At 40.3% G+C, this 17,667-nt stretch overlaps 1 protein-coding gene across 2 annotated transcripts in view; it reads right to left on the bottom strand.

The window, feature by feature from the left end:
- The window catches only part of LOC127653166 (noelin-2-like), a 101,013-nt gene that overhangs the window by 27,574 nt on the left and 55,772 nt on the right, over positions 1-17,667 (bottom strand). Inside the window, exon 1 of one of the 2 annotated variants that reach the window (XM_052139732.1) lies at positions 12,141-12,530. The exons of the other annotated variant lie outside the window; for it this stretch is intronic. Within the exon in view, the coding sequence (XP_051995692.1) occupies positions 12,141-12,284 (144 nt within the window). The 5' untranslated portion in view covers positions 12,285-12,530. Of the gene's footprint in view, positions 1-12,140; positions 12,531-17,667 lie in introns of those variants that run through there. 2 annotated transcript variants of the gene reach the window in all.

Genomic DNA, 17,667 nt, shown 5'->3' with positions numbered 1-17,667 from the left:
ACCCTGTGTTCACTAGTTTGAAATGTATATCTCTACATTCCTCTAGGACGTGAAATCTAGAAAGATGAATAGAAAATATTTCAGCAAAGCACAGAAAAGGCAAAACCCAGAGAAACTTGTAGAAGAGTGGGCTAAACTGTTCAAATAACAACACTGCCAACAGCGATACCCCAATAAAACACCCATGCATAATGTCACAGGGGCCCCAAGATTTGCTGCTCACCATTGGAAGCATCATGCCTGGTTAAAACATTTGTATTAAACTCAGAGCCATTACAAGGAAGCAGCAGCATCTTTAAGCAGGGACTGAAGGGAGATCAGAAGTCAATCTAGCACAGTTCACTGAAAAGGAAAGACATCATGGCTGAATGGTTTGAGTAGACACCGTAGAGGAATACTCTGCAAGTTGAGACCTTAAAAGGACACCCCACATTTCCAGTCTAACTTAACACCATAACACCTCCTTTTACCTTCAACACACAAAAATTTTAAGTTAGAGGCATGAATGAGAACACACTGAAAACTACAGCAAGAGATCCAGAATAAGAGACCAAAAGAGGACAGAACCTGGTGTGGGGCAATAGATAACGAGATGCTGCAGATTGCGAGTTTGTGGGAGAGGGAAAGAAAAAACAGAGGAAGAAAGGGAGAGATCAATAGCAGTGAGTGAAAGCAGAAAGCTGCTAAGGGGGAAGATACCGAGGTCTAATTTCAGACTTGGATTGGCAGATTCTTACTCAGCCAAACCACTACCAAAGCCTGACACCAGCTCTGTTCCATCCCCACCCCCACCGTAAACACCACACAGGCTTACGCATCGCTCAACCTTTAACAGCCTTAATCCTGGAGTCTGATCTTCAGCCTCAGCTCGGCTGGAGATCATCCCACACACTCCCTACTGAGGAGAAGCGACCCAGGTATTGACGTCCAATTGAGACAACGGAAGCTGATCAATAGGAAGCTCAACACTACTAAGACCAGAAAGTCAAGGTCAACTCCCCTCTCTGGGTTTCCCCTCACTTACTGTCACCACTGTGACTCACGCTCTCCAGCTGGCCTTTACTTTAAGGCCACTATTAACACGCTACGGGAAGGATTAACCAATTACAGTGCCACGCATGGTCCCCGAGGTGTAGGCGGGAATGAACCTAGGGCGGTTTTCATTAGAGCCCAGCACTGTAAAGTCTGGGCATAAATGAAATCGTAAATCTGTGGGCTCAATTTCATGAAAGTGACAGAAAGTCTATTAGAACTTTCATAAGAAGCGTGTGGGAAATGGCATATGTTGTTTTCGACAGGAAGGCCTTTATCAGCGTTCTGTGAACCCAAGTTTCCACAGTAACAAGAAGGGAGAAAATTGCCTTGTTTTTCCTCCTTAGATATCCTTACACGTGTTTTCATTATCATGACCCTGTGCTCTCACTCTTATTTTCGTTCTCTCGCTCTCCCTTTTGTTTTTATATACAGAAGGCTTTCTGTCAGATTACATGATATGGCCCTGAATCTAGGCATTGGCATCTGTCTCTGCTATAAACATGAATGTGAGCTTCTGACATGGCCCCAAGTGCTGCTGTCACCATAACATGCTTCCACTCATGAACAACTTTAATGTTCCAGCATTCTTATAAAACACAGAAGCAGATGGAAAATAACATGAATGTCCTGTCCTGCACGCACAGTGTGGCCAATGTTCCCTCTAAGCTGTATGCTGGTAAATGGTTGTGTGCACCACAATTATAGGCCATGCACAAACAAATAGAGCAGAAAAAGACAGAGGTGATTGACCAAAAGGGAAGACATAATTCTGTTTGACCTCTGTAAGCATCTATAATGCTCGATTTCCTCAGGGCGAGTTTAAAGAGTGGCCTGCTTATGACTCAAAACGAAGGATTCAGTTCTCAATTTTGAGCATGTTACTGGTAATGTAACCAGACTGACAGACACCACTTCTACTCTACTGATCTACAAATGGAGAGTCAAGGGACTGATGAGGGTCTTGTGTCATAGTTTATCTTGATCTTGTAATCTACAGGAATATTGAAATCGGTGTAGGAATGGGAATCGCAAGGAATTTAATGATTCTGGTTCTGAAACGGTTTAATTGACTCTTTAGTACTTTTGAGGAAAATACATTTGGAAATAAGAAATGCAATTCTTTTGGATTAATTGACTTCAGTAGTCTGTTATGAAGTTATGAGATAATTTCAGACACATGAGATTATTTCAAAACGATGCTTAATAAATATATTTGATTAGTTTTTATACAAAATAACACATACATTTTTTTTTATAAAAACTAATCTAAGTTGAGCCATAAGACTATTGGGTGCAGGCTGACAGATTCTCTGAGTGGTATTCTGTTTAGCCAAATGGCTCGCTCACATGTGTCATGTTAAGCCAATCAGTTTGCATGGCATGAACTGATTGGTCCTTTTAAAGCATATTTGTGTAGCCAATCATATATCTCTCTCGTGTAACATTTAAATTGCTAAGTTTTGCGATAGCAGTTCACCATCAGCTTGTACAGTAAGGCCAGCTTTGACCACTTCACATAAAAGGGCATCTTTAACAAGGTAAGCCTAGCCAAATCTGGCTGGGACACATCGCTATCATAGGTCAGTAGACTAAATTAATTTACACATAGATAGTCTAAGCCACTAGATAAATAAGCTCTTGCCTTCCCAGTTCAGGAACAATTATGAGTTCGATCACTAGCTTTTAAGCCATTCGGCTGAGTCAAACATATAAATTGAGTTAATTAGTATTATACCATTGGCCCATTGGCCAATGCACACCTAGCTAGCATTCATTTGGTGCACATGGCTCTTCGGAGCGCAGAAGTACATATGTCTTGGCAATTAGATCTGCTTGATCTGGGGTTGTGTTTCATGTTTACGTGCTATGCTTCCATGCTGCTTCCCTTCTCGTTAGGGGATTGTTTGCTGTGCTTCGTGTTTAAGTGCTTTAATTCCATGCAGCTTCCCTGCTCATTGGGGGGACTGTTTGCAACATTTCGTGTGCTATGCTTTGTGCCTCTTCCCTGTTTTGTTAGGGGATCCTTTATAATGTGTATTTGAGCACCGGCTGTGTCTCACATCCTCGATGCAGCATGTCTCGTAAATAAATGACTTCAGGCTAATAAGAGTGATTCTTCCGACCGTACTGTAGGCGTTGTATGAGGTGTAGATTCAAAAGAACTGACTGGAAACTATTGTCAGCTTAGAAAACAATTGTAAGGCTATTTCAGTTGGGTGTTATGCCCACATCGGCCAGTGTTAATTTTTACAAAGTGTTTTGGTTTAGTCATAGTTTTTTTTTTTTTTTAGAAAAATGTCCTTTAAATTAAATACAAATTTCTGTATGTCATATTTATTGATTTTAGTAAGTTTTACTCAAATGGCATTTTGACTAAAATGGCATACAATTTTAGCCAACGAAAATAGTTTTCCCAAAATAGTTTGTCAACAGTATGTTTTAATTAGGATTGTTTATTATCATCAAGATACGTCTTTTTTTGTCCAGTTCTGAATACGAACTGGTTCTCGGTTCCCAGTCCTGAAAATATGGCATTATGATTGTTTCTCATAGTCCTTTAGTTTGAGAAACTGAGTATTTTGATCAATGCTGAAAAAATGTACCTTGACTTTACCACAATATTTAGCAAGTGTTGAAATAATAAACATCATAAAAACATTCTCTAGCAAGGGAGTTTTCTGTAGGCTGCATCTTTCTGAGGTAGACTAGTCCAGAAAGGCTGAAAACAGCTTAGTTAAGTCTAATGGGAAATGGCTTCTTAGGCTGTAGAACTCAATGTCGCCATCTGTGTTTGCATTTGTATATGTGTGTTGGTGACAGCAGCCAAAGTGTGTGTGTGTCTGTCTGTCTGTCTCTCTCTCTCTCTCTCTCTCTCTCTCTCTCTCTCTCTCTCGCTCTCTCTCTTTCATTTAGTATTCCCTGGTGGGTTGCAACAGCTGAGAAGAGCAATGTTTTGGTGATTTCAAAACAGACAGATCAGAGCCGCTCCAAAAATCATTCCAAGTCTCTATGTCTCCGATTCCCATGGAGTCAGTAGAGTTTAGTACAAATATTGTTTCTGTTGCTCATTTAACAACATCAGTTTTCATGACTTTCCTTTAAGATCTTGGTCCCAAGAATACAAGAAGCAGTGACTGACATGAGCCACGTGGGACTGTGGCTCTGTCAAGCCTTTGTGTTTATCACACATGTTTGTTGCAGATTATCCTCTTGCTTTTTCCTCCCCTCTCCTTTATTTAGCATAATCAAGGAGACAGTGAGTGTCAGAATCACCCTTGAACCAGCAGTCTGCACCACTCGCCCACACATGCACATGCAACAAAGATTAATTGCAGGGATGAGACATTCCTATACACTTGATCCTTGAAGCTCTGCACTTTGCTGTAGGTTGAGTAAAAAGGTTGTTCTCTCACCTACAGTATATAACATTAATCTTCATGAAATGTGTCATGTTGTTTACATGATCATACATATTGACAAATATATGCACATATATTAATGCACATACTCAATGTACTTGGAATTTACATGTTTTCACTCCATAAACCAAATATGTGTAATTTTTACTGTTAAACTACTTTCTTCAGTCCTAGCTTTACATGCAGAGACAGCTATACGTAGGTTAAGTAGGGGGTGTTAGGGTCCCCCCTCCAGAAAAATCCAAATTTACCCCTTGGAGAGGGTTAAATGACTTTGAAAGTCATTCATAGGATATCTCTCTCAAAAGTGTGAATTCTGTGGTGCTTTCAAAGGATATTCTGTTTGTTTGATACATTTAATTTTTTTTGCATTTTTCACCTTCATTAGATAGATCATTTGGGCATCATGAATCAACTTGAAGTTGGGTTGCCTTTGACACTACTGCACCACATGTCAGCACACTGCCCACAAAGCTACAGCTCCAACAGAGCAGTAATAATCTTTACACGTGAGGAGTTCACATGAATTAGCAGCTGAGCTGAGAAGGCCAGAGAGAGCAAGTGAACCACAGTGTGATTGTAGCTCAAAGCTGATGGAATACAGTTAGCATGTATGGATGTGGCATGACGATGGACAATATGGCGGGTCCCACAGCATCAAGGCAGCATGGAAGACAAGTTGCTTTGATGAGTAGAAATCACATCGCTGCAGCCCACTACCAGACCATCAGTCATTCTGCTTCACGGACCACACCTTCATTCTGCAGCTCATTTCACACGATCATAACCTCATCTCAGGAACAGAGGGATGCAGCTCCTTTTCTGACTGAAACCAGGCAATTTTTAGATTAGATTTGGAGTAATTTTAAGACCGATCATTTTGGATTCTCACTTATCAAAGAGAATAAATCAGTCCCCAGCTTGAGAGAAAAATCTGTTTTATGCCTCAAAACAAGAAAAAAAGTAAGGCTTTGTACAAGGTTAGGTTGTAGGGGTGTAATGATTCATTAATTTTCTCTATGCATCGATTACTAATCCTGCCAATTCATATTAATCAATCTTGAAATATGATTTTTGAATCGAGGCTCATTAGTGTTGGTCAATCAATTTAAACAGCAAAAAATTTAACTAATTGTGAAAATGTAAATAAAGAGTGGATAAAATGTATTTGAACAATTTAGAGATTGATTCTTAAATCCCAAGATCGATCTTTTACTCTATGCGCAGCCCTCTACAATGAGAGGAAATTGTCACTGTCCAGGTGAATTCGCTGGTTTGTTCTGTTTGTCTTGTTTTTCTCTCCCTCATGTGTCTCAAGTGCTGCTGGGATGCATGATCGTCGTTCCCATGGGAACACTGACTGTTTCCATGGGAATGCTGATCATGCCACTAATTAGCACCTGTTCTCCATTGATTCTATGCCTACTTAAACTCTTCGTTAAATAACGGTTGTTGTTGTTGTGTGTTCAAGTAACTCGCCTCACTCTCTCTGCCTCCGTTGGTCCTGTCTTACGTATCTGTATTGGTTGCCAGTTTCCGTGTATCTGGAGTGCAGTTAACTTCCAGTTTGTTAACTAATCAGACCCTGCACTGTATTGCCTCCCGTAATCCATCTTCTTGGAGCTGTTATTTAGTCTGGGTCAAGTATGCCCACAACTACTTGCAGTCATCGTCTACAGGATTATTACCCTTCCAGTGTAGCCTCGGTTACAGCCTCCATTGTTCCATGCCCAAGAGCCTGACGTTCAGGTCCCTTTCACTCACGCATTTATTCAAAGGTGTCATCACACCTGGAAAGCCGCCAGAGAAGCCCTCATATGGACTGGCACTTGTGTTGAGAAGTCAGCGGACTGGCACCGGTCTAAGCCCCCAGCTTAGCTAAGTTGGGTTCCAAGTTTATTGGACCATTTCCCATCATTAAGGTCATTTATATTGCATCACCCCTGCCTAAGGAGAGATACTGGGTTCCGGCTCGGGATATCCTGGACTGCGCCCTCATTGATTACTTCCACCTCCTGCAAGGTAACTCTAGTGGGGCCATCAGGAGGCGTCCCTTCTATGTTACTGTCACGGTCCCGGTGAATTTGGTGGTTTGTTCTGTTTGTTTGTTTTTCTCTCCCATGTGTCTCAGGTGCTGTCGGCATGCCTGATCAGCATTTCCATAGGAACACTGATTGTTTCCATTGGAACGCTGATCATACCACTAATTAGCACCTGTTCTCCATTGATTCTATGCCTACTTAAACTCTTCGTTTTGTCATGATATTTGCTAGATTGTTGTTGTGTGTTCAAGTAACTCACCTCACTCACTCTGCCTCTGTTGGTCCTGTCTTACGTATCTGTATTGGTTGCCAGTCTCCGTGTATCTGGAATGCAGTTAACTTCCAGTTTGTTGCTGCGCTTGTCCTTCTGCCCAAACATTCTTCAACAGAGGATTCCTCATGGATCTGCTCTCTACACGATGCATACACATCTACGAACACACTCTTCATGGAGGATTCCTCAAGGATCTGCTCTTTACATGACCACGATGCACACACACTTTACCTTCCTGCTGCAGTCGGTGCCGGGTTCCCCACGCTTCTCCAGCCCTGCTGTGTTCTAATTTATTTTCAGTATATTGTGTGAAATGTTCCTCTACTCTTGGGTCTCTTGCTTTCTAACAGGAAATCACTTGCAAACAATTCCGCGCTATGAGACTTCAAATTTATATATTTGCAACTGGCTGATAAATGTTTAGATTTCATTCACCAGTGATTGTGTAGTTTAGTGGTTAATTATACAGGAGGGATATCCTTTCACTGTGTGTTGAGGGTTCAATTTGTTCTGTGTTATGCATGTCTAGATCCACACAAATGTGAACACAATGATGAAAAACAAATAAAATATAATTAGTAAAATTAACGTTTTATTAATTTACCTAGTAAGAAGGTCTGCTGTATAATTACCAGCATTAGCAGGGAGATAATTTATTTCAAATGTAAGAAGGGATGTTATAACTTAAATATACCCATATGAATCGATATCAAATCGAAATCAGAATTGAATCGAGAGCTTATGAATCAGAATAAAATCTGTATCTATATCTATACCAAGCTCTAATATAAATATTAACTTAGTTATATGTGTGATTTAAAAGGATACATTCACAGAGTCATTCTCTAGCACACCTCAGAGCATGCACCCTCACAGCTCTCCAGTTTAAATTGTGATTTCAAGCCCTTGAAAATTCCTGCTTATTAAAAACAATCTTAAAAATGTTATAGTGAAATATAAAATATGGAATAATTTTCTAGTTCTCAGATCTAAAATATTTTATTGGCACATTGCACTTTTTGTTGTGTTCCAAGTAGCCTGTATATAAAAGTAATTAATGTATGTTTTTTTTTTTTTTTAAGTAATCTTAAGGAGTTTGTCTTTCTTTTTCTTGCTTTAGACACATTAGAGGAAGCATTTAAAGAGTACTGTAAATGCATTGGGAAAATATACAGAATCAAATCTTTAATCAAATTAAATTTCATTGTGTATTGAATAAAACTGAATCATTCTGAATTTGCAAAAAAAAAAAATGCTTTTGAATCAAATAAAAAAACCTATGAATCGAATCAATTCGCTTTCAACCCAAATATTCACACCCCTAGTAGGTTGGAAAAGGTTATTTTATGCTAATTTCCCCTTAGGTTTTCCTTGAGTTGAAGAAAGGCAAAATGACTGCTTGGAAAATGAGATACAGGGTAGTTCCTGAATGATAATGTGTTTTGGTCAATGGTGACTACCTACAGCAAAGCTCCATAGGGTACTGCTTTAGCTAAATAAATGTCATGAACAATTTTCCAATTATTTCATTTGCAGCTAATAGATAAAGATGTTATCCAATTTCTGGAGCTAGCACTAACCCCAGGCTTTCTCCCATGCACCCAAATACCGAAAAGGTAGATTTGGGTGTATAGGGGTGCACTTAAAGAAAACTGTCATAGGGCAGGACAACTGGGTGCCCATCAGTCGCAATAGAGTGCAACAATCTGGTTTCGGAAGTAAAAATCTCATTAATATTCTCCATAGGGGAATTACCTACCATGATCTCTGAGGTTGTTTATGGATAGTATAGGCTTCTGTTGAAGCCATCAGTCTGCATTATTTCAACTTTTTTATTGTGTTTATTAGTGCAATATGGGGAATATCCACCAATAAGAGAATCATGGCCAACAAAGCCTGTCAACAAGCTCTGCAGCGACCTCCCACTTCCATGACGTCATGAAATCAAGTCGGTCTCCCTGTGCTTTTAACTACTTATATATTTGTATATATCTGAATATTTTGCATTAAACTTACAATATATTAATTATATTCTTATAATCAACAACTTGTTATTTTATATGTCCATTCCTTTTTTTTTATTTGATTTCAATCAAATTAATTACATTTTCGATTTTCAAATACTACTTGCTTTAAATCCAAGTTTGTAGTGCTGTGATTCACCTTTGAGCTGGTTGGTTTGGTTTATGGCTTACAACTCTTTAATGAAGAATTTTATTAAATCCCTATGGAAAGATATAACAGGAAAAATTCTTCCAGAGCAAAAACAGCTAAAAAAAAGTGGGTGGGCACTATTGCTCATTGAGGGTGAGTAAGCAAGCTTGATATGTGTAGGTTCTGGTGTTTTGGAGTGCTCTGATCATGATAAACATCTCTGCAAGGAAAGCAGCTTCCACCGTAGAGTGGTGTAGAGTAAATCCATAATGCTTCTAGCCTATGGTGAGAAGTAGTAACAGATTTTCATAGCGAGTGTGAACAAACATGTAAAAGAAAGCTGTAATAGACAATTTCAGAAGATCTTCTTCTAGACAGATGGACACGAGGCTTCCAGATAACTAAATTGACCACTACAGCGTCTTCTCCCACATGCAGATGGAGTGTTGTCCCTGGCCATAATCTATGAGTAGTAGAGTTTTTAATGAGGGACAGATGCTCAGATACTACACAGCAGATACCCTAGGCAATCTTTCAACATTAATGATCCTGAAAATGTCACTGGAGCCCCATCTCTCTCCCTCCACCTGCTTCCACCTACTCACACCTGGTGCCATTTTTCAATATCTAATGTTCATACAACACACAGGCATACACACTCAATGCTCACTCGCTGGCAGAATTATGAGGGTGAAATTTCAGCTACCGCTTACTTAACATCCTTTTAGGGTATAACAATGTCATTAGCACTAAGGTATCACTTTGATTTTAATCATTTCATCCATCTTTTAGTTTTTTCACCTTTAAATGTGACTCACTTGACTGTGCCAGAAGCTTGGCCACTTTCCCACAGACACTTCTTAATTTTGTTATGGACAGAGATGAAGTGCACGAGTTTCACAAAAAAGGACAGTGGATTTTATGAAAAAAGTGGTGCAGAAGGTAGCCCAATTGCCCTTGAGATGTACGAGAGCTGATGGCTCATGAGGACCTGGGTTTGAATCTGGCCTGGGTCACATCCCGATCTTATTCCCACACCCACTTTCCTGTCTGCCTCTACTGTCATACAAATACAGGCTAAAAAGAGTCCTGTAGAGCAGTGGCTTCAACTGGTGGGTCAAGACCACTGGCATATATAAAAACTGATTGCTCATGACATCATAACAGTGAAGCCACTGCACCCCCATATTGCTATGCCCATACATTCCAGTGTCCCTATTGACTTGCAAGTAAACATTAGTCATTCAATTACCATTTTTATATCTGAAATCTGCATGTACATCCTTACAACACAATCGTCCCACACATGTAATTATACATTTTTTCAAATTTGCGAATTTTTTCATGTTTCTTAAAAGCCAGAGCGATTTAAGTATATCTCTATCAAAAAAGTATCCACCACTAACAAACTTCATTGGCGAACAGATCAGCTGAATGGAAACAAGTTCACTGAAACTGAAGAAAGATACAAACAGACTTTTTGAGAATTATTTATTGTGAACATCGTGTTTGTTCAGAGTTACTTTTTGATGTTTTCATCAAAAAGTGTCTTGTTCTCAGTCACTTGAATAAGAGCGTAGACTCTCTCCCTCTATCACACACAAAGCTGGTTAAAATTAAACTGATACGCTACATTTAAATGGCAAACGAACATGTATTTATGACATGTCTCCATGTATGACTTCATAGAGCACATCACTATAAAAAACAGGCAAATCCTGGGCATTTAAGGTGATTTTGAAATCCCAGTCTGATTTTTTAAAGTCCCTTTTGGGGTAAAGATGTATTATCACCCTAAAGCAAATATTACAGCTTTTCCTACTTACATTACAACTTGTGGACAGTTTTGCAGCGTCCTTTGGTGATTGTTGCGCTGCATTGATAAGCTAAACACCGGGGCAGGTGAATGCTCTGAAATTGCAATCTGCGTATCTCTTTTCCTTCTAAAGGAATATTATCCATAATGAGCAAATAAAACATCAAACACGATTGTCAGTGGAGGGCGAAATGCAACTGTCGTATCCGCAGGTCGGAGATGGTGAAATGGGGGTGTCTCAATCAGTCATTGAGGCTCTATGGCAGTTTGGGCATACAAAGATGGCTGCACATACACTTCCGGTGGCTTCACCTCCTGCAGGCAGTTTACCGTTGCATCAGCGATCCATTTCTACATATATATCAGTGGCCAAGACACAAAAATGGGTTGCATGTCTGTTCTGAAAGGGTCATGTATAGCAGGGAAAAAACAATTCTACGTAAATGCAAATGATAAAATGCAATTTATGGAGAAAACGCTTCCGATTTCTTTTGTTGTTTATGTCAAAGGCCATGTATCCAATCAAACGCTACATAATTTGTTGTTTCTCAATTGGTAGATGCCAAATTAGGCTGATGCCAAAATGGACAGTTTGCTAGACATGCCCTGCTTTTGACGTCAATACATAGACTTCATATGCACAACACTTGCGCATTGGATAAGCCGGAAATGGCGGTAAAGTTGTTTACATGCAAATCAGGTTCTTGGACAAAAATTTACCTGTTTGACTAGTTTATGCTTAAACCATTTATGACCTCACCCTGATAAAGGAAAACCGTTTAAGGAGTTTACAGTATATGACCACACACGTTGTTGGATTATTAAGCATAATCTGTGTAATAATGTGCTTAATAATGCACTCAAAGTTTGATTTAAAGAACATTTAAAAAAAAAATCTGGGGTCCTGAAAAATAGCCATTTGAGAACCACTACATAGTGTTGGATAAGAGGCTATGAAATCTGAGCATCACTCTTTGCATGTGCCAGCAGCCAATCCACTGGCTCATTGCTAAAGAGAGACAATCCTGCCTCCCTTCCTCACTATGACCTGAACATCAGTCATAAGGCACTTAATTTCTCTCTTGGCAAGGTGAGGAAATCCTCACAGGAGCCATGAATCTTGCTGGGTATAACGTCCTCATCTATCATCTCCCACTGAGAATCACTCACCCACAGCAGCCATCAATTACACTGTAACCAACCCTTTAACAGCAGGCAGGCACCCATTCAATTTACCTGCCTGTAAAATATCTCTAAAAGCAAGTCTGCTAAATCTCTGTGGATTTTTAACACTGAGGGGTATAACTGCTCTGTGAAACCAAGATCTTGACTACCTAGATTCTTTGGAAGAGCAAACAGACACACAGACAGGAAGAAAAGGAAAGTAGAGGGTTACGCACGCTGACGATCCTTTCCGAGGTGCCTGCGCGGGAGATCGTGGTTCCATTGAGCCCCACCAGCGAGGGCAGCGTCTGGGACATCCAGTTAGTGACCATGGCCATGGTGCTGAGCACCGCACCAATCTTTAGAAGTGGAACGCTCATGTTGTTCCCCCAACTGGCCGCCTGGCCCTAGTGCCCCCCCTACACTCCCTGGCGCCGGGGTCCAGCTGTAGCAGGCAAAAGTGGATGCGAACCTGATGCGCACTCCTACTCCTCCTCCACCCTCTTCCTCCAGTCAACGGATAATGGGTCGCACGTGTGCTTGTGGAGTCTCAAAACCAGCTCACTCACACCGGCTGCTCAAATCCGACGGCATCACAGCAATACACAACACACAAGCTATTCTTCTGCCTGAAAGCAACTGCCAGTGTCTGACTCGCACTTCTCCACTCCTTTTCCCTCCCCTCACTCTTTCAAGGTGCAGCCCTGCGCACTGGCTGCATCTCTATCTCTCTCTTTCCCTCCCCTCCCTTGCCTCTCTCCAGCCTTGTTTCACATCCATCCCTCTGTCTTCCTCCTCTCTTCTCCTCTCCGCTGGCTCCCTTGTGCATCTTCTATTTTCACAAGCACAAAAAAATCAGAGGCAGGGGAGATGCACCCCCCCAGATCTTTGTGGAACAATCAACCGATTGAAGCGGTGGCCATTTGAAAGTATCGTCTCCTCTAACAACTGCACAGAGGCGGCTCACAGTGCTAAATTAGGATTTTCTCCATATGTGTATTTTTGTATGCGTCTGAGGAAAAGTCACACGGCTCCTGAAGTATTTAATGACGAAGACGATGAGGCGTTCCAGTCGGTGACTTTCCACTGACAGCTCATCAATCAATTGTCCATGTGACACTGCCTTAATCAAAGCGTAATGGGAAATCGTGATGCAGACGGGCACAGCATCGGTGCTCAGCATTAACCAGAGCTGACTGCAGTCCATCAGCAGCCTAGCCATGCTGGCAACTCTCTCTCTCTGTCTCTTTCACATCAACCCCAGCCCGAGGCCACACAAGTCATTTAATTAAAAAGATTAACCTCAAGCAATTGAATGATAAAGAACTGTGTCACTCAAGTCTTAGTAAATAGGCAAAATGTCCTCTGACAGAGTATAAATTATTGCTTATTTAAAACAAACTGTCTTCAATATTCAGTGTGTTCAGTACATCAATATTCCCTGTACTGTCTGCGCTGGTTATTTACCTCATTACAGTTGTCTTATGTCAGTGTTCAGACACACTGAAAGTGATCTGAGATTTGCAGGGTCATATCTACCATATCAATCAATGAGAAGCGACAGCTGCCAGAGACCCATTGTGGTCTCAACTCACCTAGTAATCCTGTAAATCTTCCAGCTCAACACTGCCATCAAGTGTTTAGATATGAATATTGCAACCAGTCTGAATTCGTTTGAAAGGCGGTGTGTGTAATTTTTAGATGTTAAAATACTCGCCTTTCACAGCTTAGCGTGAATAGACAATTTCAATTAAGCCATTTTTACATGAAAGTGTAAACTCTGTGACTGTATTAAAACACAGCTTTGTGTGGAGTGGTGGTGGTGTAGTGGGCTAAAGCGCATAAAGCAACTGTTAATCAGAAGGACGCTGGTTCGGTCCCCACAGGCACCACCATTGTGTCCTTGAGCAAGGCACTTAACTCCAGGTTGCTCCGGGGGGATTGTCCCTGTAATAAGTGCACTGTAAGTCACTTTCGATAAAAGCGTCTGCCAAATGCATAAATGTAAATTTATAAACGGCATAACATTGGCTTAAAGGAATGGCAAAATTAATTCTATCACTATTTACTCACCCTCATACATCCCAGATGTGTATGACTTTCTTCAGCAGAACACAAACAAATATTTTTCAATATTTTTTTTTCAGCTCTGTAGGTGCATACAATGCATGTGAAGGGTGATCAGAACGCTGTAGCTCCAAAAATCACATAAAGACCACATACAAGTAATCTTTATGATTCCAGAGGTTAAATCCATGTCTTCAGAAATGATATGATAAGTGTGGGTGAGAAACAGTTTAAATTGTTTTATCTCCACTTTCAGATGTGAAAGTGAAAGTGGAGTGGACTTACATTTTGATCTGTTTCTCACCCACACTTATCATATCGCTTCTGAAGATATGGATTTAACCACTGGTGTTCCACATATGGATTCATTTTATGTTTCCTTGATGTCATTTTTGTTTGCATTTTATGTCATTACACTTGAATTGTATGGACCTACAGAGCTAGAATATTCTTCTAAATATCTTCATGAGTTTTCTGCTGAAAAAGAAAGTCATACACATCTGGGATGGCATGAGGGTGGGTAAATTATGAGAGAATTTTCATTTTTAGGTGAACTATCCCTTTAAGCAATGGTGTGGGTTTGTGGCTGGACAACCTGTTTAAAGCAACTATTGACAACAGGGAAAGTTTTTAGGAAATCTGTTTGGAAATGTTCACTATTTTTGGTGAATTGAATGATGACCACAACATTAAAGCATCAAAAAGGAGATAAAGTCAGCATAAAAGTAATCCATAAGGCTCCAGTGGTTTAACATATGTCTTTTGAAGTGATTCAGTTGGTTTTGGGTGTACACCTTGACAGCAGTCTCCTTGGTGATCATGAATTCAAGCTCAATTACACTTCCCCTAGCGCCATCTAGCGCTCTGTGCATGCGTAAAGTGCTAGGAAGTGTAATCAAGCTTGAAATCATGATCATGCCTTGAGACTGCAATGACAAGATGTAGAGTGAAAATGTTGTTATATTTTGGTCTGTTATCACCCAACTGGATCGTTTTAGAAGACATTTATTAAACCACTGGAGTTTTATGGTTTATGTTTATGCTGACTTTATCTCCTTTTTGGAGCTTCAAAGGCCTGATCACCATTCACTTGCATTGTATGGACCTACAGAGCTGAAATATTCCTCTAAAAAAATCTTCATTTGTGTTCAGCAGAAGAAATGGCATGAGGGAGTAAATGATGAGATAGTTTACATTTTTAGGTGAACTATCCATTTAAGGTGCATCCTACTAGGTTTGATGCACCATATATGATGCATCAAACTATTCCTTTAACTACACCAAAAAAAATAAAAAATACAACTGCCATAAAACAAATGTAACATCTCATCCGCAGCTTCAAAAAGCTTTACAATCATGCAGGGAGACAAAAAAGCTCTTTCGTTTCAATGACCCCAAGAAAACCTTGAACAAAATCTTCTGTGTGTAGGCTTTTAAAATAGGATGAGTCATTTTCACCCACCTGAGTACTATAACCTCACAGAAAGCTACATTAGTGTTCCATAAGAGTAAAACCCACTTTGAACGAGATCGTGACAGTTCATCTGAGGCTACTTGGACACTAAAATAAATTTCCAGAGAGTCTCCAAATACTGTCAAATGTATTTAGCACTAGCTGTATTCTCCATTGCCCCAGTATATTTACCCTTGTCCTGCATTTGATAGTCTCATTAAATCAGAGTAAGAATTGATTTTGAAATCAGAGGACAAACAACCTTCGCATTCTTATAATCATGAAAGTAATCACAAAGTGTCCTTCTCAGTATCGAATACATTCTACGAGGCGTTTATGGTAATGAGGTTTTGCATTATAAAGTAGCTTTCTCTGTCCTTAACCGCTCAGGGGTCACTTCTATAGATGAACGCTAGAGGGTGCTGTTGTTCAACAGATGGCAGCTCCAGGTGTGGCCTTATCTCTGTTCCAGAAATAGACACAGTTTAGAATAAAACTTAATACAAATCTTGATATATATATATATATTCTTTCCCTATAGCTATATGCATTGTTTGTGAGTCAGAGAAGAGATCTGACTTTGGTCCAATTCAAGGTAACTCAGTCCAATTGGTTGCCATCTTGGAAAATCCTATGGATAAAAAAAGCTATAGTCTATGGATAAAAGCAGCATAAAAGTACAGCTCCTATCTACTTGAATGGGGAAAGACAGAAATCTCGATCCGGCAAATCTGGCAACTATTTTATCATGAATTGTGTTTCTTTAGCTTAGATCACGCAAAGAGGCTGGTCCAGCTAATGCACATGCACGTTCTTGAGTTAACTGACAGGCGATGTCTGTATCTAAATGGTTATTGGCTCTTTTACCTGTAAGGTGGTACTTCCTTTTCTTCATCCGTATCCATATTGAGTGTCCCAGTTTCTCCTAGTCATTTTAGGTCAAGTAGCCTACTTCATCTTGGGCTAAACAGTATCTGCTTTTGATCACCAGTTCATACATATTATGAATCTGTCTGTGGATGAATGTACTGAACAATTTGATAGTCACCCCTGTTACAGTTGTCTACCCAAACACTAACTGTGTGACTGTAGCAAAGAAGCCACATGGCCGTGTATTTTATGCTGCAGTGATGAGGAAAAGGAGTCATTCTTCAGAGTTTCCTTCATTCTTGCCCTGCAGGCCTCTCACTTTGCTATTTCTGTCCAAGGCGCTCGCGTCATAATTAATGATCTTGCTCATTTTCCCACATGCTAACGCTGTCACATACAAATGTGAGAGCATATGCAGACATGCCCGGCACACAAATACACCGTGTTTACGGAGCACGCTATGCTTAACAACCACTCAGAATTAGATTTTGCCGTTTGCCTTTAGGGCTTCTGGATTAAAGGGCATTTTTTATCAGTTCTCACAATTTAAATTAACTTCAGTTGTAGAGTGCAGTGCTTTTGACCACCTGCAGATGGCAGTAAAGATCTAGAGTTTCCCAAACAGCCTCAGAACCTCTCCAAGGAAATTATTGTACTATTCACTTACCCGGTACCATAATACATGTGACTACTCAACATGTCTTTCAACGCACAACACATTCAAGGCCGCAGTCACTGTCTTTCTACACCTGCACATAACATTCATCAAATATCAAATCAAATATTCAGCACTCTGTCAGTTCTGCAAACACAACAAACTAGGCATTCGCAAGGCATTGTTTTCTAAATCGACAAGCCCTGAGCACATTTTAAATCATCACAGAAAATTTATCTGACAATCGTTGCTCATCTATATGCAGGTCGGGTTTGTACTGCAACTGTTGCATACAGATCAGGATGGTTAAGAAAAGCATTGTGTGTGTGTGTGTGTGTGTGTGTGTGTGTGTGTGCGGGGTGGGGTGGGGGAGAGGGGGTCAGTGCCCCCTAAAGAGACCAGCATGAACGCAACATGCAATGTCCGTCTCACATTTCCACTGCCAGCACTTAACTCCTGCCCAAACCTCTCTAAATAATGCAGACCGCCACTGCCAGCATTGGATCCTGAACACATCAACTCGCATTATGTGTTCTGAGAAATATTAGTGCTGTGATGCAGGCCTGTTATGCATTTATCATGTGCTACAAACAGACAGTGACAGTGCTGAATGAGGGATTGCTGAGGGCATTGAATGGTTAGACTTGTCTTTCTGTTCTATGCCAACATTACCTTTCCATGATAAATATAAATATAAAAACTGCAGTATTATTGAGCT

This window comes from Xyrauchen texanus, chromosome 12 (genome assembly GCF_025860055.1).
Source record: "Xyrauchen texanus isolate HMW12.3.18 chromosome 12, RBS_HiC_50CHRs, whole genome shotgun sequence".
In the NCBI taxonomy this organism is placed as follows: domain Eukaryota; kingdom Metazoa; phylum Chordata; class Actinopteri; order Cypriniformes; family Catostomidae; genus Xyrauchen; species Xyrauchen texanus.
The sequence above is the reverse complement of the archived record's forward strand: the minus strand, read 5'-3'. Positions and strand labels throughout refer to the sequence as shown.